The 17,579-nt window shown below is 41.8% G+C and overlaps 1 protein-coding gene across 1 annotated transcript in view; it reads left to right on the top strand.

The window, feature by feature from the left end:
- The window catches only part of LOC142049882 (potassium/sodium hyperpolarization-activated cyclic nucleotide-gated channel 1-like), a 307,027-nt gene extending 290,088 nt beyond the window's left edge, over positions 1-16,939 (top strand). Inside the window, exons 7-8 of the mRNA XM_075078045.1 lie at positions 13,204-13,368; positions 16,087-16,939. Coding sequence (XP_074934146.1) covers positions 13,204-13,368; positions 16,087-16,880 — 959 coding nt within the window. The 3' untranslated portion in view covers positions 16,881-16,939. The remainder of the gene's footprint in view (positions 1-13,203; positions 13,369-16,086) is intronic.
- The last annotated feature ends 640 nt before the right edge of the window (positions 16,940-17,579 follow it).

The raw sequence follows: 17,579 nt of genomic DNA, 5'->3' as shown, positions 1-17,579 counted from the left end.
TTTAAGTTCCAGCTGGGCCTTTGCCTTCCTAATCTTTTCCCTGCATACCCTCACAACATCCTTGTAGGCCTCCTGAGTCACCTGCCCCTTCTTCCAAAGGTGGTAAGCTCTCCTTTTTCCCTTGAGTTCCAGCCAAACCTCCCTATTCAGCCAAGCCGGTCTTCTCCCCTGCCTGCTCGACTTAAGGCACACAGGGACAGCCTGCTCGACTTAAGGCACACAGGGATGGCCTGCTCCTGTGCCTTTGAGACTTCCTTCTTTAATAACATCCAGCCTTCCTGGACTCCTCTGCCCTTCAGGACTGCCTCCCAAGGGACTCTGTTAACCAGACTCCTTAACAATCCAAAGTCTGCCCTTCTGAAGTTCAGGGTAGTGGTTTTGCTGACCCTATTCCTTACTTCTCCAAGAATTGAAAACTCTATCATGTCATGGTTGCTGAGCCGAAGACAGCCTCTGACCACCACCTCACCCACCAGGCCTTCTCTGTTCGTAAACAGCAGGTCCAGCGGGGCACCTCCCCTGCTTGGCTCGCTTACCAGTTGTGTCAGGAAGTTATCTCCCAGACACTCCAGGAACCTCCGAGACAGCTTTCTCTCTGCTGTATTGGATTTCCAGCAGATATCTGGTAAGTTGAAGTCTCCCACGAGAACTAGGGCTAGAGATTGTGAGACTCCAGCCAGCTGCTTGTAGAGTAATTCATCTGTCTCCTCATCCTGGTTGGGTGGTCTATAACAGACTCCCACCAGGATGTCTCCCTTATTGGCCTTCCCCCGACCCTTACCCATAAGCACTCAACCTTATCATTACTGTTGTTGAGTTCTAGACAGTCAAAACACTCTCTAACATACAAGGCTACCCCTCCACCTCTCCTTCCTTGCCTGTCCCTTCTAAAGAGCTTGTAGCCATCCATTGCAGCGCTCCAGTTGTGCGAGTCATCCCACCATGTTTCCATGATGGCGACCACATCATAGTTTCTCTGATGCACGATGGCTTCCAGCTCCTCCTGTTTATTGCCCATGCTGCGTGCATTGGTGTAAATGCACTTCAGTTGAGCTATTGATCTCTTCTCCAACACAGGCATGCCACCCCTAGGCTCATCCCTAGCAAGCCTGGTTTTATCCCCTTCCCCCTTCACATCTAGTTTAAAGCCCTCTCAACGAAGCCTGCTAACTCCTGAGCCAGAAACCTTTTCCCCCTTTGTGGCAGGTGAACCCCATCTGTCTCCAGCAGGCCTGGGGCCATGTGAACTGGCCCATGATCAAAAAACCTAAAATTCCAGCACTGGCACCAGCCTCTGAGCCACGTGTTCATGAGATGGGACTTCCTGTTCCTTTCCGTATGTCTCCTGGCTACCAATGGGATGGACGAAAACACTACCTGCGCTCCTGATACTTCAAGCAATCACCTCAGTTATCTGAAGTCCCTTTTGATTGTCTTTGCGCCGCTCTCAGCTACCTCATCACTGCCGACCTGAACAACCACTAGCGGATAATAATTGGGTCCTTTTACTAGCCTAGGGAGCTTCCTGGTAATGTCCCTTGCTCCAGGGAGGCAGCAGACTTCCCTATGGGATGGGTCCGGTCAGCATATCGGGCCATCTCTTCCCCTCAGACAATTACCCTTCTTTTTTTCTTACCAGTGGCCATTGTAATGCATGGGGCTGACTGGTTCCCTCTAGTCAACCCCTTGGGTGGATCACTGTCCGTATCTTCGTCCTCCTGGCCCTCAGGTTCCAGAGCCTCATACCTATTGTGTAAGGGCACCTGGGGGGGTGAAGTCAGCCAGGAGAGGATTCGCCTACTGCGCTGAGCAGGGGTCTGAATCCATCTTCCGTCTCTTGGGTCCCCTCCCTCTGCCTGGCGGCACGAGGGCAGGGGGGCCACTCCTTCTCTTGGTGCTTCCATCTGGTGCGCTTGTCTCAGGGATGGTAGGGAGTGGTTCCACCAGTCTATCTCCCTCTCGCATTCCCTGATACTCCTCAGTCTCGCAACTTCCTCTTTCAGCTCTGCCACCATGCTGAGCAGGTCCTCCACCTGCTCACACCTCATGCAGGTCCTGTCTCAGGAGCCCTCCATGACTGGGGCAAGGCTCTGGCACTCCCTGCAGCCAGAGACCTGGGTGGCTGCATGTTTTAGTGGGAGTTCTGTCTGTGTTGCCACATGCCTCCTGGCAATAGCTCTTGTCCGAGCGGAGACCATGGCTATGTCTTTTCCGGGAAGCATAGACCACGAGGAGAGCTCGCCAACTGCCTGTTCACCCTGCCTGCGCGAACTGCTGTGCAAACTGCCGTGCCACGCCCTTCCTGAGGTGCCACTCCTTTGCCTGTCCTGGTCGCTCGCGCTCCCTAGGGGCCCATTTAAATCTCCTGCCGTTGCCCCAGAAACGACCAAGCCCCATCTGCCTCGCTCACGAGAGCAGCCCGTTGTTTTTGGTGCGAGGGCCCCACCAGGCACAGGAAACCCCTGTTTCTACCCAAATCTAGTGCCCAGTCACAGGACTTACCATTGCTGCCGCTGTGTGCCTCGCCAACTGAGTGCTGCTTCCGGGCTCTCCATGTTTAAATAGAGAAAAATGCTGTTAAAGTGCCTGTCTGCTCACTGCTTTACACCTTGTATTTTATACGTGGACAATATGATATGATACAGTTTTACATTTTGCATAATACTGCATATGGCTACTTCTTATTCAAGGTAGTGGTGAATTAAGTCTCTAAGTATTCATACTCCAGTCCAGCAACCACACTGAAATACATAAGTAATTATAAGTAGCCTCACTGAGGTGTGATTATTCACATTCTTAATGGCAAGTACACAATTAAATGCTTTAAGGGAGCAGGATCTTCAGATCTCCTTACCATCTCATTCATAAAATACTTTTCAGGTGACCAGTATTGACCATTTTTCTAAAAGTATTGTCTGCAAGAGGTCCTAAAAATTAAATGTCCTTTTGGTACACACTAGTCTGCCATTTTGAGGATACAATTTCCTCATGGTACAGCATAATTCCTTGTTCTGCATTATGTTGTTCTTTTGACACCATATTTTATATAGAAAATACTATGCAATAAAAATAACTTCTTGCTATTTATTCTTTTTAAACGTCTAAGAGACTTTTAAAGAAGTTAGAAAGTAAATAACTTATTCTGTGATGCTAGAAGGTAGAAGTGGATTTGGTTTTAGGCATTTCATTAATTAGCAAAACCTAAAATGTATATTTAACAATGTTAATAATAATAATGCTAATAATAATTCATTGTATCTGAATAACTTAGGCATCAAACCAAATTATAATTCTAATTCAGTGAATTCATTAATAATATAAATAATTTTTAATTTAGTCTTTATACCTAAGAGTATCTATATTAGACACAAGCAAAATGTCACATCAGTATAGCTTGGAAATGTGAAGTGATCAATGCAGATAAACCAGAAAATGATTTTGCAACTACCTTCACAACTGCACAGTAGAATTTAAACTAAATGTTTGAGTTTAGATTAAATATATAATAAAAATATTTTATTCAGGACTATATCTGAACATTTAATTAATAATTTAATGAAAAAATTAAGTGCAATATTTTTACAGTCCACTTAAATTCAAGTTGAATAGTCTAATTTGAAAGGACCTAAGGAACTAAGTGACTTTTTTCAAAAGGGAACAAGCATCCATCTGAACAAAAGTAGGCATAAATGAATGAAACAAAGTCACTTTTGGACTTTGACCCAGTCAGTATAAAAGCTGAATATGTACCTAGGCACATTATCTTAGAATCTAATCTTAATTTTTTAATATGAAAATGTTGTGATTTAGCCCCAGTCAGCAACCAAACACCACACAGCTGCTCGCTCACTCCCCCACAGTGGGATGGGGAGAGAACTGGAAGAGTAAAAGTGAGGAAACTCATGGGTTGAGATAAAGACAGTTTAATAGGTAAAGCAAAAGCTGCGTGTGGAAGCAAAGCAAAACAAGGAATTCATTCACTACTTCCCATGGGCAGGCAGGTGTTCAGCCATCTCCAGGAAAGCAGGGCTCCATCACGCGTAATGGTTACTTGGGAAAACAAATGCCATAACTCCAAACGTCCCCCACTTCCTTCTTCCTCCAGCTTTATATACTGAGCGTGGTGTTATATGGTATGGAATATCCCATTGGTTAGTCTGGGTCAGCTGTCCCGGCTGTGTCCCCTCCCAGCTTCTTGTGCATCTAGAATAGCATGGGAAGCTGAAAAAGTCCTTGACCAGTGTAAGTGCTATTTAGCAACAGCTCGAACATCTCTGCATTATCACCACTGTTTTCAGCATAAATCCAAAACACAGCCCCATACTAGCTAATATGAAGAAAATTAACTCTATCCCAGCCAAAACCAGGACAGTATCCAGCCCCTATTCCATACCATTTATGTCATGCTCAGGTTCCACACTATCCAATGCAACCTCATTAACTTCTACCCCCCTTCCCATCCTTTGATAAAATACAAAGATATAATTTATCATTTCCTTAGTTGATGGGCCACCCTTGTAAGATGTCTTTAAAATGTCCAGAAATGTCCACAAAATTTCCACTGAGTTCGTTCAGTCCATGACTTTGGGCTCCATCTGTTCTGGTGGTCACTCAGGACAGGTCCTCCATTGGTCGAGGTGGTTCCTGCTATAGTAATTTCTATAACATGCAACTCAAATCACAGGTTACAACAACTTAAGGGTAGAACCATTACAATCTCCACCCCTGGTTCCTTTGGGCCAGGTTAAAGGTTTTACCATTGCAGTGAATGCCTCCCCTTGCTCCTAGCCTGGCTAGCAACTAGGGGATTCTGTTATAGTAATTTCTATAACGTGTAACTCAATTCCTGGGTTACAACAATTTAAAGGTATATCCATTACAATCTCCACCCCTGGCCCCTTTGGACCAGACCATCAGGTTTAACATTGTAATGAACTCCTCCCCTTGCCCCTGCTCTGGCTTGGACTTATCCACAGATTGCAGTCCTTTAGGGTTGTACCTGCTCCAAGTGGAGCCTTACCCAGGAGCCACAGTCTCTCCAGGGTTACTCCTGCTGTGGCATAAACTTATCCACAGCCGCAGTCGCTTTGAGGTGTACCTGTTCCAGCATGGCCTTCTCCATGGGGCACAATGCTTTCAGGGATATACCTGTTCCACTGTGGCCTTACCCACAGCTGCAGTCCCTCCAGAAGTAAGCCTGCTCCAACACAGCCTTGCCCATGGCTGCAGTCCGTCCAGAAGTAAACATGCTCTGTTGTGGGCTTATCCATGGCCATGCACTTTGAGGTGCTACAGCATGACCTCATGCACAGCCACTGATGCTTCAAGGTGTACCTGCTGCAGCACGGACTTATCTACAGCCACAGACACTTCGAGGTGTACCTTCTCCAGTATGGATCTATCCTTGAGTCACAATTGCCTCAGAGGTATACCTGCTGTGGCACAGGCATAACCAAGGCCACAGACGATGCTTTGAGATATACCTGCTCAGGCATGGCCTTATACACAGACACAGATGCTTTGGGGTGTCCTGCTTCCACATGGACTCATCCACAGGTCACAGACCCTTCAACTCAAGTTCACACTGGAGTTCCAGCCTGTCCAGTACAGTAGCAGAGAAACAGCAGCGGTGCCCTGGCCATCTGCCAGCCCAGGCACTTGGCCATTGCTCTTTTCAGAATGCTTCCAGGCACAGCAAAGTAAGGTGATAAGCAGTACGGCAAGAATCAAAAGCAAAAAGCAGCCACTAATGAGCACTGGACTTTAAGGATACAGTGTATGTATATACAGTAAGGCAAGCAAGCCCCCTAGCAAGCACAGAAGCCTGCCAATTAATAGCTAAGCAGCAATAATAGCTAGAAATTCCATCTAGCACATTCCAGTCAAATCTGTCATTATCTTAAACCCTTCGGGCCCCACATTGGGTGCCAAAAAGGACTGTTGTCATTTAGCCCCATTCAGCAACCAAGCACCACGCAGCCACTCACTCACTCACTCCTGGTGGGATGGGGGAGAGAATCGGAAGAGTAAAGTGAGGCAACACATGAGTTGAGATAAAGACAGTTTAATAGATAAAGCAAAAGCTGCATGCGCAAACAAAACAAAACAAGGAATTTATGCTCTCCTATCCCAGCTGAAACGAGAAAAAAATAAAATTAATATAATCCAAATTATTATTTTTAAAGGATAATAAATAGACTATATTAGTCTCCCATTAGAAAGAACACTATATACTAGAAATATATTGATGCTTTATTATAAATAGCATTGAAGATAAAATAAGGACTTGCGTTTCTATTTTATATGATGATTCTAAGCTTCTAGCTGTTCTTTTCTATCAGATCTTTCTCAGGAAATTTGAGTTAACAAGAGAAAATAGGCAGAGTGTAAGAAATGTTGCTGCCTCTGTTCTAGTCATGAAAACTTGGCCACAGCTATTTGAAGTACCTTCAGCCAGAAAAAAGAAAAAAACATGAAATACCTTTGGGCAGATAACATGCTATGTATTTATAAAGGCAGTTGTATTCTCTACCACGTATATTTGCCTGTCTTGAATATAAAAGTAATTATGACTAACAACCTTTCTGAAAAGAATTAAATTATACTGTCAATATATATAAAGCATATTAAACTGAAATATGCTTAATAGTGTATCAGTATTAACTTTACAGGAAATAAGAAGGCTTAAAAATTGTTATATATCAGTCTTGCAAAAAATTAAAAGTCATTAGAGAATGGCTAAAATGGATTGGCTTATTGCATCCAAACATGCCTTGAAAATTAATATATGCCTGAAATGTCTTTTTCTGTATCAACATTTACTTATATCACAGAAGATAATACTTTAAAGGTTCTGCCAAGTTGTTTTAATGAATTTCAGATGGAAATAATGAGGCCTGTTCTGAATAAGTCTCAAAACATCCAAATTAGTAGCATTTTATCACACTGCTTTTCTCAGTGCTACTATCAAGTAGTGTATTAAGCCTTATTCAAGGATATGGACTGATAAGAACATGAACTGTTTAAAGAAATGGGCTTCTTACAGGTAGGTGGCATAAAAGAAAAATTTGGGTCAAAGTAAAGAAAAGCACATACTTTTAGGCTTGTTGACAAACTCTAAATAAATATGAAAAGTTGATCACCTGTTAGCAGGTTTTGTTTTTAAAAAATAAGTATTCCTCTATAAATCCTATCAAAACTTAAGTCAATGAAAATTAGGCAATTCTTTTCAGAAGAATAATTTTTCCCCCCAGGAAATTTGTGCTATTTCAAATTAAATAAATGTACATCTCTGCCAATTAGAAATACTATTAGAAAAAAATAACAATAGAACCTCTCTAATTATACCACTTACTCTACAAAACATTTCATATATATACACAGAGATTAAGCAAATGAGAGCTTTGGAGGGAGGCCTTTAGGGAAAAGGGTAATGGAAAGAAATATATAAAAAGACCTAATCAGCTTTCACCTGTATTTTAGATCAGGAAAATTATTATGAAATGCCCATCATGGATATCTATCTCCAGCTGCTTCCAACTCATCTGTTTTGAAAGTTCCCTCTTGTTTCAGAGAGGTTTTTGGAGACAAAACTTCCTTTTTCCAAATGTGGTGATTGTGTCCAAAGGATAACATTCTGGATGAAAGGGATTGGTGTAATATTGTTTGTGGGGGGTGCTGATATCCCTCATCATCTACTTTGTATTACTTACCATTTCCTACCTCAAGAACACCAACAACCCTATTATTACTTATGGGCTATTGCACTGTATCATTATCTCATCCTCAAACATAGAAGCAAATGTTCTCTTCAGTCCCCATTTCATTCTCTTCCTATCTTCAGATATATGACATATATTCATGAAGGAGAAATTATCTCAGCCAGTAAGGGTGCTGGCAAAGAGGGACAGATATTTGCAAATAAGAATCGTGTTCCTAACTTGCAGTGACACCAGTCAGTAAGCATGAGTCTCTAGCTTACTGAACGAGATAACGTCGTAGTTTAGCCCCAGTCCGCAACTAAGCACCACACAGCCGCTTGCTCACTACCTCCATTCCACTGGGGTGGGGGAGAGAATCGAAAGAGCAAAAGTAAGAAAACTCATGGGTTGAGATAAGAACAGTTCAATAGTTAAACTAAAACAGTAACAGTAACAGTAACACTAACAGTAATATAATGAAAAGGAAAATAATGAGAGAGAGAGAGGAGAAACATGATTGGGGGGAATAAACAAACAACAAGTGATGCAACTGCTCATAACTTGCCGACCAATGCTGCTAGTCCCCAAGCCGCAATCGCTGCTTCCCCTGGCCAACTCCCCCCAGTTAATATACTGGACATGACATCATATGATATGGAATATTCCTTTGGCCAGTTTGGATCAGCTGTCTTGGCTGTGACCCCTCCCCTCCTGGCTTCTAGTGCCCCTGGCAGAGCATGGGAAGCTGGAAAAGCCCTTGACTAGTGTAAGCACTACCAAACAATAACTAAAACATCAGTGTGTTATCAGTATTATTCTCATACTATGTCCAAAACACAGCAGTACAGCAGCCACAGTGAAGAAAATGAACTCTATCCCAGCCAAAACCATGACAGATCAAGTTTTGCATCTTTAATTGCTATATTCATAGGAATGTAATTCACCTTTTTCTTATCTATTCCTTTTTAAAAAGTTGACACATTTTCTATTTCTTTTATTTGCCCTTTTAAATTAAATACAATTTTAAGAAAATAAACAATGAACATGCTGAGACCTCATGTGTCAGCATCTTCAGAGCCAGAAATCTCAACTGACTGGAAACAGGAAATAGGCAATAAAAATGTGAAAGAAACTGATCTGGGTTTTTGTGGTTTTTTGTTTTTTGTTGTTTTTTTTTTTTTAATATGAACATAGAATCATAGAATGATTAAGGTTGGAAAAGACCTCTAGGATCATCAAGTCCAACTGTCAACCCAACACTACCAAGCTTCCTAAACCGTGCCCTGAAGTGCCACCTCGACAGGTCTTTTAAATACCTCCAGAGATGGTGACTCCACCACCTCTCTGAGTAGACTGTTCCAACGACTGACCACTCTTTCAGTAAAGAAATTTTTTCTAATATCCTATCTGAACCTCCCCTGACGCAGCTTGAATCCATTTCCTCTTGTTCTATCACTAGTAACTTGGGAGAAGACAATGAAACCCACCTTGCTACAACCTCCTTTCAGGTAGTTGTAGAGTGCAATAAGGTCTCCCCTCAGCCTCCTCTTCTCCAGGCTAAACAACTCCAGTTCCCTCAGCTGCTCCTCATAAGACTTGTTCTCTAGACCCTTCAACAACTTTGTTGCCCTTCTCTGAACACGCTCCAGCACCTAAGTGTCCTTCTTGTACTGAGGGGCCCAAAACAGAACACAGTACTCGAGGTGCGGCCTCACCAGTGCTGAGTACAGGGGCACGATCACTGCCCTGCTCCTGCTGGCCACACTATTCCTGATACAAGCCAGGATGCTGTTGGCCTTCTTGGCCACCTGATCACACTGCCAGCTCATGTTCAGCCAGCTGTCGACCAACACCCCCAGGTCCTTTGCTGCCAGGCAGCTCTGCAGCCACTCCTCCCCAAGCCTGCAGCATTGCATGGGGTTGTTGTGGCCCAAGTGTAGGACCCGGCACTTAGCCTTGTTAAACCTCATACAATTGGCCTTGGCCCAACGATCCAGCCTGTCCAGGTCCCTTTGTAAAGCCTTCCTGTCCTTGAGCAGCTCGACACTCCCGCCCAACTTGGTGTCATCTGCAAACTTATTGAGGGTGCACTCGATTCCCTCATCCAGATCATTGATAAAGGTATTAAACAGAACTGGCCCCAACACTGAACCCTGGGGAACCCCACTCGTGACTGGCTGCCAACTGGATTTAGCTCCATTCATCACAACTCTCTGCACTCGGCCATCCAGCCAGTTTTTTACCCAGCGGTAAAATATAAGGGCAAGATCTATAAAAAATAGTTACATTTAAATTAGATTTAGGTAAAAAGGTCAAAAAGTGACAGGAGACTGAATCTGAGGCTTGCTTCAGTTGAAAGTTGAACTTGAGGAAGTTGTTTTGGACCTGTAATTGTAATTGTCCATTTTCAGTCCCTCCTCAAAATAGTAACCACTCAGCATTGTATTCCGGCCTCCTTCATGAACCCTCTCTCTGGTTGATGAGCCCAGATATCTGAAATCAACTTCACAGACAATTTTTGTTGGCAGGTTTTAAATTTAGATGTCATGCTGGCACTGTCTGCTATTGCTCAGTCTGACAGTCTTGCCTGCAATTCCATATTTAGGATAAATAAGGTGGGAAAAGATGTAGGGTTTGCATACCTTTCTTTTGGACAGTCCAGATTACAAAGCTGGCTGTAAAAGGCAGTAATTGTCTCCTTTTTCCTTCTTCCTTAAACTCACTCCTTTGCTGTGGTAATGTTCTTGTTGAGCAGTCATTGTATTTTAAAGGGTTTTTTTAAATGCATTTTATGGGTATTCATCAGAAGGTACTTTTTCTGTCAGAAGGATGTAGTTCATCTTTTGAATGAGACCATTCAGCTGGAGCTGAGAACATGAAGCTTTCCCTGCTTCCTGAGCAGTCAGGCTCCACAGTGGCACTCCCTGATCAGTTTCTAGGCTCTGGGACATTTCTCATCTTTTCTGACCCATCCTTTATTGTCGTATCTAACTAGAACACTATTATGGTTATTAATCTCCCAAAAAGATGCTCTTCAACCATAAGTTGTGGGCTGACAAGGTTTGCAAAGTATGATGTATAGTCTGCAATGAAATCTAGCATTATTTTTTACAGTTTCTTCCTATCCTTCTTATTGAAGTAATCTAAAATACAATGTCCTAGAATAATAATGATGAAAACAGTACTTTCTCAATTATTTTTTTTTACACTCTTCAGAATGCTTGGGATCCATAGTCATTGTTTGTTTGTTGTTTTTTTTTTTTAATTTGAAGTGTTTAGACTCAGGTATATTTATTTGCTGAGTACAGCAGAAGACACCTCCTTATGTCTTTAGTATTGTTTGCAGCAATTTTAAGCGAAGAAAGTTGAAAAGCAAGAGGTGATCATTAGTCACACAGATTTTCCAGCTAGTTGTTATCTATAAATTCAACCATGTATTGTAAAACTTAGGAAATGGAGCAGTCATTTCCTGTGTTTAACTGCTCTCTTTGGGCAAAATGTCCTTCTCACTCTTGTAACCAAAATGCAGTGGGTTCAATCAAAGGAAAAGGGGTCAGGCTGAGTTAGGGGATGGAAGAGGAAAGGACTGACTTCTGTTTGACCTGACTGGCTCTTTACAGTAGACTGTCATTATTTCATGAGCATCAGGTTATGTGAGGGACATTAGGTCAGGAGTCTTACAATAGCCATTACTCTCTAGAAAATCTCCCCAAAGCTGTTGGGGTTTTAATGCATTCAATACTAGTACTGATCCCACATTAATGTACTTTGATTTACCCACTATTATTTAAGCATCTTAGCCCCTAAGCCTTCAGGGTTAGATGGCATGTGGAAATTCTTCAAGAAGTACGAGACTGAAAACCACCAAGGTTCTTTACATTCTAGATAGATAAGAAATGTATTTTGTTGAAGACATACAAAACAAGAAAGAACTATGCTAGCACATAATACATCTGAAGTACAGTTTGCAGAATTCTTTTGTTAATGAAGAATATTTGTATTTCCATACTTCATTGAGAATGATAGTTTGTGATAAACATACAAGCAGGGCAGGAGACAGTTTCCTAGTCCACTGCTAGTATTTAAATATGAACAAATAGGAACTCACTGCTCTTAACTACTAGAACTGGGTAGGGAAATGATCTCCCACCCTGCCTGAGCCCAAGAATTGTTTCTATTTCTAAGTGTGTTCTTATTCACAAATATGAAAATGGGATCAACTCAAACACTTCTTTTTGCAACCGACTTTTTTTTTGTATTTTAATATAAATTAACTTGAATGTTTTAATAAAACACCAGTTGTGATCTAAAAGAAAACATAATTTATTTTTACCTTTTAGGGAATATGGATAGATAGGTAATAATGGCTAGACAATTTGAAATAAGCTTCCAAATTGTTTTTAACTTTGAAGTCTCCTGCAAAGAGCTTCACTTTTAGCTAACTGGGATATATAATGAAAAATAATTCTACCTGACTCTATGTAATACTGTGTTAAATATTATTTTATTTTAAGTAATACTAACCCTCACAAACTTTTCTAATGTAAATCTTCATTGAAAAGAGGAGTGAAAATGTGGAAAAGAATTATCATATATGCATTTATAAAGTGCATATCAGCAATATTTTGAGTTTGACAACTTTACAGACATATGAGGACTTATATAACATGTCTGAATATTGAAGACTTCTGTTGGGAAACTTCCCTAAGATGGATTTATGCATCTCTCTTATTCTACCCTATATGTTTTGCTGTTATAAGTCTCAGGCATTGACTTTGGCCTTTATCCAGTAACACTCTTCCTGCGAGTTCAGGAATCAGCAGTTGCAAGTTTGGGGCTGTTTCTTGGGACTCTGTGTATGGCTTTGGTTCCAGAATGATGAATTCCTGTTGGAGGCACTTGCAGAGAAAGTCTACTAGACTAATCAAATGGAGTAAGCAGAAGTTAAAAGGGTTCTGTTTTTTAGCTCAATGAGGAAAAAAAGTCTAAAACCATAAGTTTACTCTCCCAAAATACCAAAAGCCCAAGGAAACAGAAGGCATTTTCATGCCAAAGCATTTTTTCTTAGAGCAGTTCTTATATTCAAATATCATTATATCATGTATTAAATTAGTTTAGTAAATTTGGTGAATGACTATGTCAGCTGAATATTTAAAAAAAATCAATAGAATCACTTGGGTTAATTGAGTCAGCAAGCTGTGTTTGATAGCAGATGGATCATTTCTTACAAATTAAAGAAGATTTTTTTTATAAAAAGTCCTGATAAAATCAGAGTCTAGACTGAGAAAACCTATAATCAGGGCTCTTAAAGGAGATCAGTTATTTTTTCAGAGTAGCAAAAATACAATCAAACACCTTCAGAATTGCCCCTGCAACATTGCATAAACAGCAATAGAAAATTTGCTGCTGCCTACTGTTAGCACTAAGTCACTTCCTTGCTTTTAAGTTTCACATGATTCACTAACTTTTGTTTACTATGTGTGTTGAATTTTTCTCTCCCCAGAAATTTGCCTTTTGACCAAGGGCCGTCGAACTGCCAGTGTACGAGCAGACACGTACTGTCGCCTGTATTCCCTCTCAGTGGACAACTTCAACGAGGTTCTGGAAGAATATCCCATGATGAGAAGGGCCTTTGAAACAGTGGCAATTGATAGACTTGAAAGGATAGGTATTATTTTTTTCCATATTTGGAATTCTTAAAACATATATACCTTTTCTTTTCCTTGAGTTGAACATTAAAATGCCCAGATTAAATCCTTCTTAAAAGTTTCATTTCTGTTACACTGCAGTAAATGTTCTGTTGATCTATAAAACAAGAAATTCTGCAAGCTCACTTTTAAATAAAAAAAAACTTTGAATTTTAGAAAGCCCTCAGAGTCCTCTGAGGATTATTTTGTATACTTTAATTATCATTAGTATTATTTATTAATCCTGTATATTTCTTTTGCTGCCCTCAGCACTCAGGGTTTATTGCAGTTCATGAGCAGTGGATGTCATTTTCCTACTGTCATGGTTTTAGCTGGGATAGAGTTAATTTTCTTCACTGTAGCTGGCATGGTGCTGTGTTTTGGACACAGTATGAGAATAATGTTGATGACACACCGATGTTTTAGTTGTTGCTGGGTAGTGCTTGTACTAGTCAAGGACTTTTCTAGCTTCCCATGCTCTGCTGGGTGCACAAGAAGCTGGGAGGGGAGGGGGCACAGCTAAGAGAGTGGATCCAAACTGGCCAAAGGGTTATTCCATATCATATGATGTCACTCCCAGTATATTAACTGGGGGGAGTTGGCCAGGGGAAGCAGTGATCACGGCTCAGGGACTGGCAGCGTCAGTTGGCAGGTGGTGAGCGGTTGCATCACTTGTGGGTTGGTTTGGGTTTTTTTCCGGGCTTCATTTATCTCTCTCGTTATTTTCCTTTTTATTATATTATCATTATTATTATTATTATCATTACCATTATTAATATTACTATTTTATTTTAATTATTAAACTGTTCTTATTGTTTTTGCTCTTCCAGTTCTCCCCCCCATCCCACAGGGGTGGGGGGAGTGAGCGAGCAGCTGTGTGGTGCTTAGTTGCTGACTGGGGCTAAACCATGACTCCTACATAGTTTACAGATGACATCTATAATGCTAGGAAGAGCTGAAGTCTTTCAGCACTCACAAAGCCCATGTTTGTTGAAGTGAATTAATCCTTTGCAGCAGGGCTCTTTTTTTCCTCACAACATGGACACTGCTAGCATTGATGGCTGCACACTGGCATTACTGAGATCTGCTTGCAATCAGAAAAGCAGGTCAACAATATCCAAGTGAAAGGCACAATGATATGGCAGATTATCAAAACAGTGTGTGTGAAGTCTGCTGTTGTGCATCCAGACATTCTGGACCTCTCTAATAGGACATGCTAGATAAAATATATGGACTTTGGTCAGGACAAGTGCACTCTGATCATCATTATTGACACTGGTTTTAAAATGCAGCTATGCATAAAAAATTGCTTATCCTGATTTGGCATAAACTTGTTTTCTTTAATATAGCAAGAGTAAAATATTAAATACATGTATACAGGTTTCAAATATTTAATAGACCTGTTTTAGTATTTTGCATATTGTGAACACTCAGTGCATTAATTTAGGTTTTCAAGACTTTTCAAACTCTCATAATTTGTCTCTCAGGACTCTGGAAATGTAGTCCAACTCAAAGTAATATGTGCTTAAATAATATTAGTAGTAAAGTCCAGTGTGCACTTGGAGTAGTAATCCCATACAATATGAAATCTACACAGGACAAAAGATAAAATATTAACTCTGTTATTGAAAAAAAGAAACAATTGAGTGCAATTGTGTTCCTGTGCTGTAGGGGAATAGACAGGGATCGGCGACCGGAAGATCACGGGATGTGACGGAAAGATAGACTCCTCCCCATAGGAGTGGCAGGAACAGGAAGCGCAAGAGCTATATAAGCGTGTGACGCAGCTAAATAAACGGACATTTTGTATCCATCATATTGATGTCTGTGCATCACTGTCCCCAGGGTGGGTAGAGCCCTGTGTCCCGGAGATATGCGGCCCAAGATAAGTTCTCCCATAGAAGCGTACAGCAACACTGTGCATCTGATGACAGAATAGTGTCTACATCTTGCAGACACTGAGAGCTATCAAGCAAATATCAGGACACAGTGTGCAGCAGTCTTTATTGTGTAAGCAGGTATCACATTAGCCATGAGTTCATATTAATTCACAAATATTAAAAAAGATTATTTTTTGCAAGCTAGTGGTCACTGGTTACTAATGTCTAATAATTAGTTCCAGGGAATGGGCTAAATGGCAGATATATTTATAACTTATGTAACAGTTCAGTGGAAATTAGAACTGTTTTGGAATGAGTGAGAAAGATGTTATACACAGAGCCTGGTGGCTTTTTCCACCCTGTTTTTCAGTAAATTACCATGGTTACATTTTCAGAATAATTGTAGTAATAGTAATGCACTACAAGTGAAGAGGCACAGAAAGTTCAGGTGTCTGAGCACAGTGGTGTTATGAAAACCTGCTGTGCTGGTGCAGAGAGAGGGGGAACCGGGTGTGCATGGAGGCCAACTGTCAGGAGCTGCATGCTAGCATGAGTTGCTGCAGTGGTGCCTGGAGAGGCTCAGCACCACTCTGCCACAAGGGATGAACTCTTCAGTCCCTGGCTTCCCGGGGAAGACTGGTGTGGCACAGCCTATCAAAGCGCGCTCACTGCCGAGCTGTGGCCAGCGCTCAGCCTGGTGTTTACTCAGGCTTTTACAATGCCGATATAGCCCTCAGTGATGGGGGTTGAAATGCAAAATCAGAGTAGGGACCATCCCCTGCATGTCAGGCTTGCTAACTCTTCTGCCTCTCTGTAAAGGAAAGAAGAACTCGATCCTCCTGCAGAAGTTCCAGAAAGACCTCAACACCGGGGTTTTCAACAACCAGGAGAATGAGATCTTGAAGCAAATCGTGAAGCATGACAGAGAGATGGTGCAAGCCATTGCCCCGGTGAGCTTGCAGCAGATGCCCACACTGAACTCCAGCACCTCCACTGCCATCTCATCATCGCACATCAGGATGCAGTCCCCTCCCATTTACACCATGAGCAGCCTTTCTCATGGAAACCTGCACTCCACCTCTCCCAGCACACAGATGCCCCAGCAAACCATCATCCTCTCTCCCTGCTCCTACACCACTGCCATCTGCAGCCCACCTGTACAGAGCCCTCTGGCTGGCCAAACTTTCCAGTACATCTCACCTACTGCCTCGCAGCTCTCCCTCATGCAGCAGCAGCCACAGGCGCCCCAGCAGCTGCCTGGTGCCACGCAGAAGAACGAGAACCACAATACCAACCTGACCCGGGAGGTGTGGCCCCTCTCTGCCTCTCAGCCTTCCCTACCCCACGAAATCTCCACCCTGATTGCCAGGCCTCACCCCACCATGGGGGAGTCCCTTGCCTCCCTCCCACAGCCCACTCCTGGCCCCAGCATGCCTCCTGCCAGCCAGGCCACCATCCCCCAGCGTGTCTCACTCTTCCGACAGATGTCCTCAGGAGCCATTCCCCCAAACTGGGAGACCATGCCGCCCACAGCCCCTCTGCAAAGGGATTCTTCCACAGTCTTAAGCACAGAACCCAAGGGAGACAAACTGCGGTTCACGTCAAACTTATGATCCTTGGTAATTGTGAGCAACAGACTTGTAATGAACTGAGAACCATCCCTGGAACTGTTTTAGCCTATTTCCTAATGTACCCCAGCAGTCTACTATGAGAAAAATACTTTAGACAGCTTTGCCCTACATAGCGAATATAGAAATTATATGTATATATAGAAAAAAATTCAAAAAAAGGATTTAAAAAAACTTGCTTGAATTCATGTCTTCCTTTCTTGCAACCATTGAAGAAGTCTAAGTTCAGCTGTAATATTATTTATTTTGAATGTGTTGACTTTAAAATTGGTCTGACAGATTTCTCTGTTTATGAGATTTGCTATTTTAATGGGAAAATTGTCAACACAATAATAAACTTCAAACAAGTATATTTTAAAAAATCAGTTTAACTAAAACAGCACTGACAGTGATATTCTGAAACACTCATTATTTCATTTATTACATACACATTGTTAATTTCTTGTGAAGAATTCAGTTGTTATTTCCCATTGCATTTCATATTTTAGCACTTTCAGAATTAGATTGGAAAACAAATAAATTACAAACACCTGCAGGCAAAAGGCTAGCACTAGCACTCCTCTGGATAGTTTGTAACCTCATGACACGTCAACCATTCTGTTGTTTCAGAAAACTGGGTGGACTTCAATCTTCACATTGCTAAAGACTTTTAGAAAGACTATAAAAATTGCTGTTGTAAATAAC

This window comes from Phalacrocorax aristotelis, chromosome W (genome assembly GCF_949628215.1).
Source record: "Phalacrocorax aristotelis chromosome W, bGulAri2.1, whole genome shotgun sequence".
In the NCBI taxonomy this organism is placed as follows: domain Eukaryota; kingdom Metazoa; phylum Chordata; class Aves; order Suliformes; family Phalacrocoracidae; genus Phalacrocorax; species Phalacrocorax aristotelis.
The sequence above is the reverse complement of the archived record's forward strand: the minus strand, read 5'-3'. Positions and strand labels throughout refer to the sequence as shown.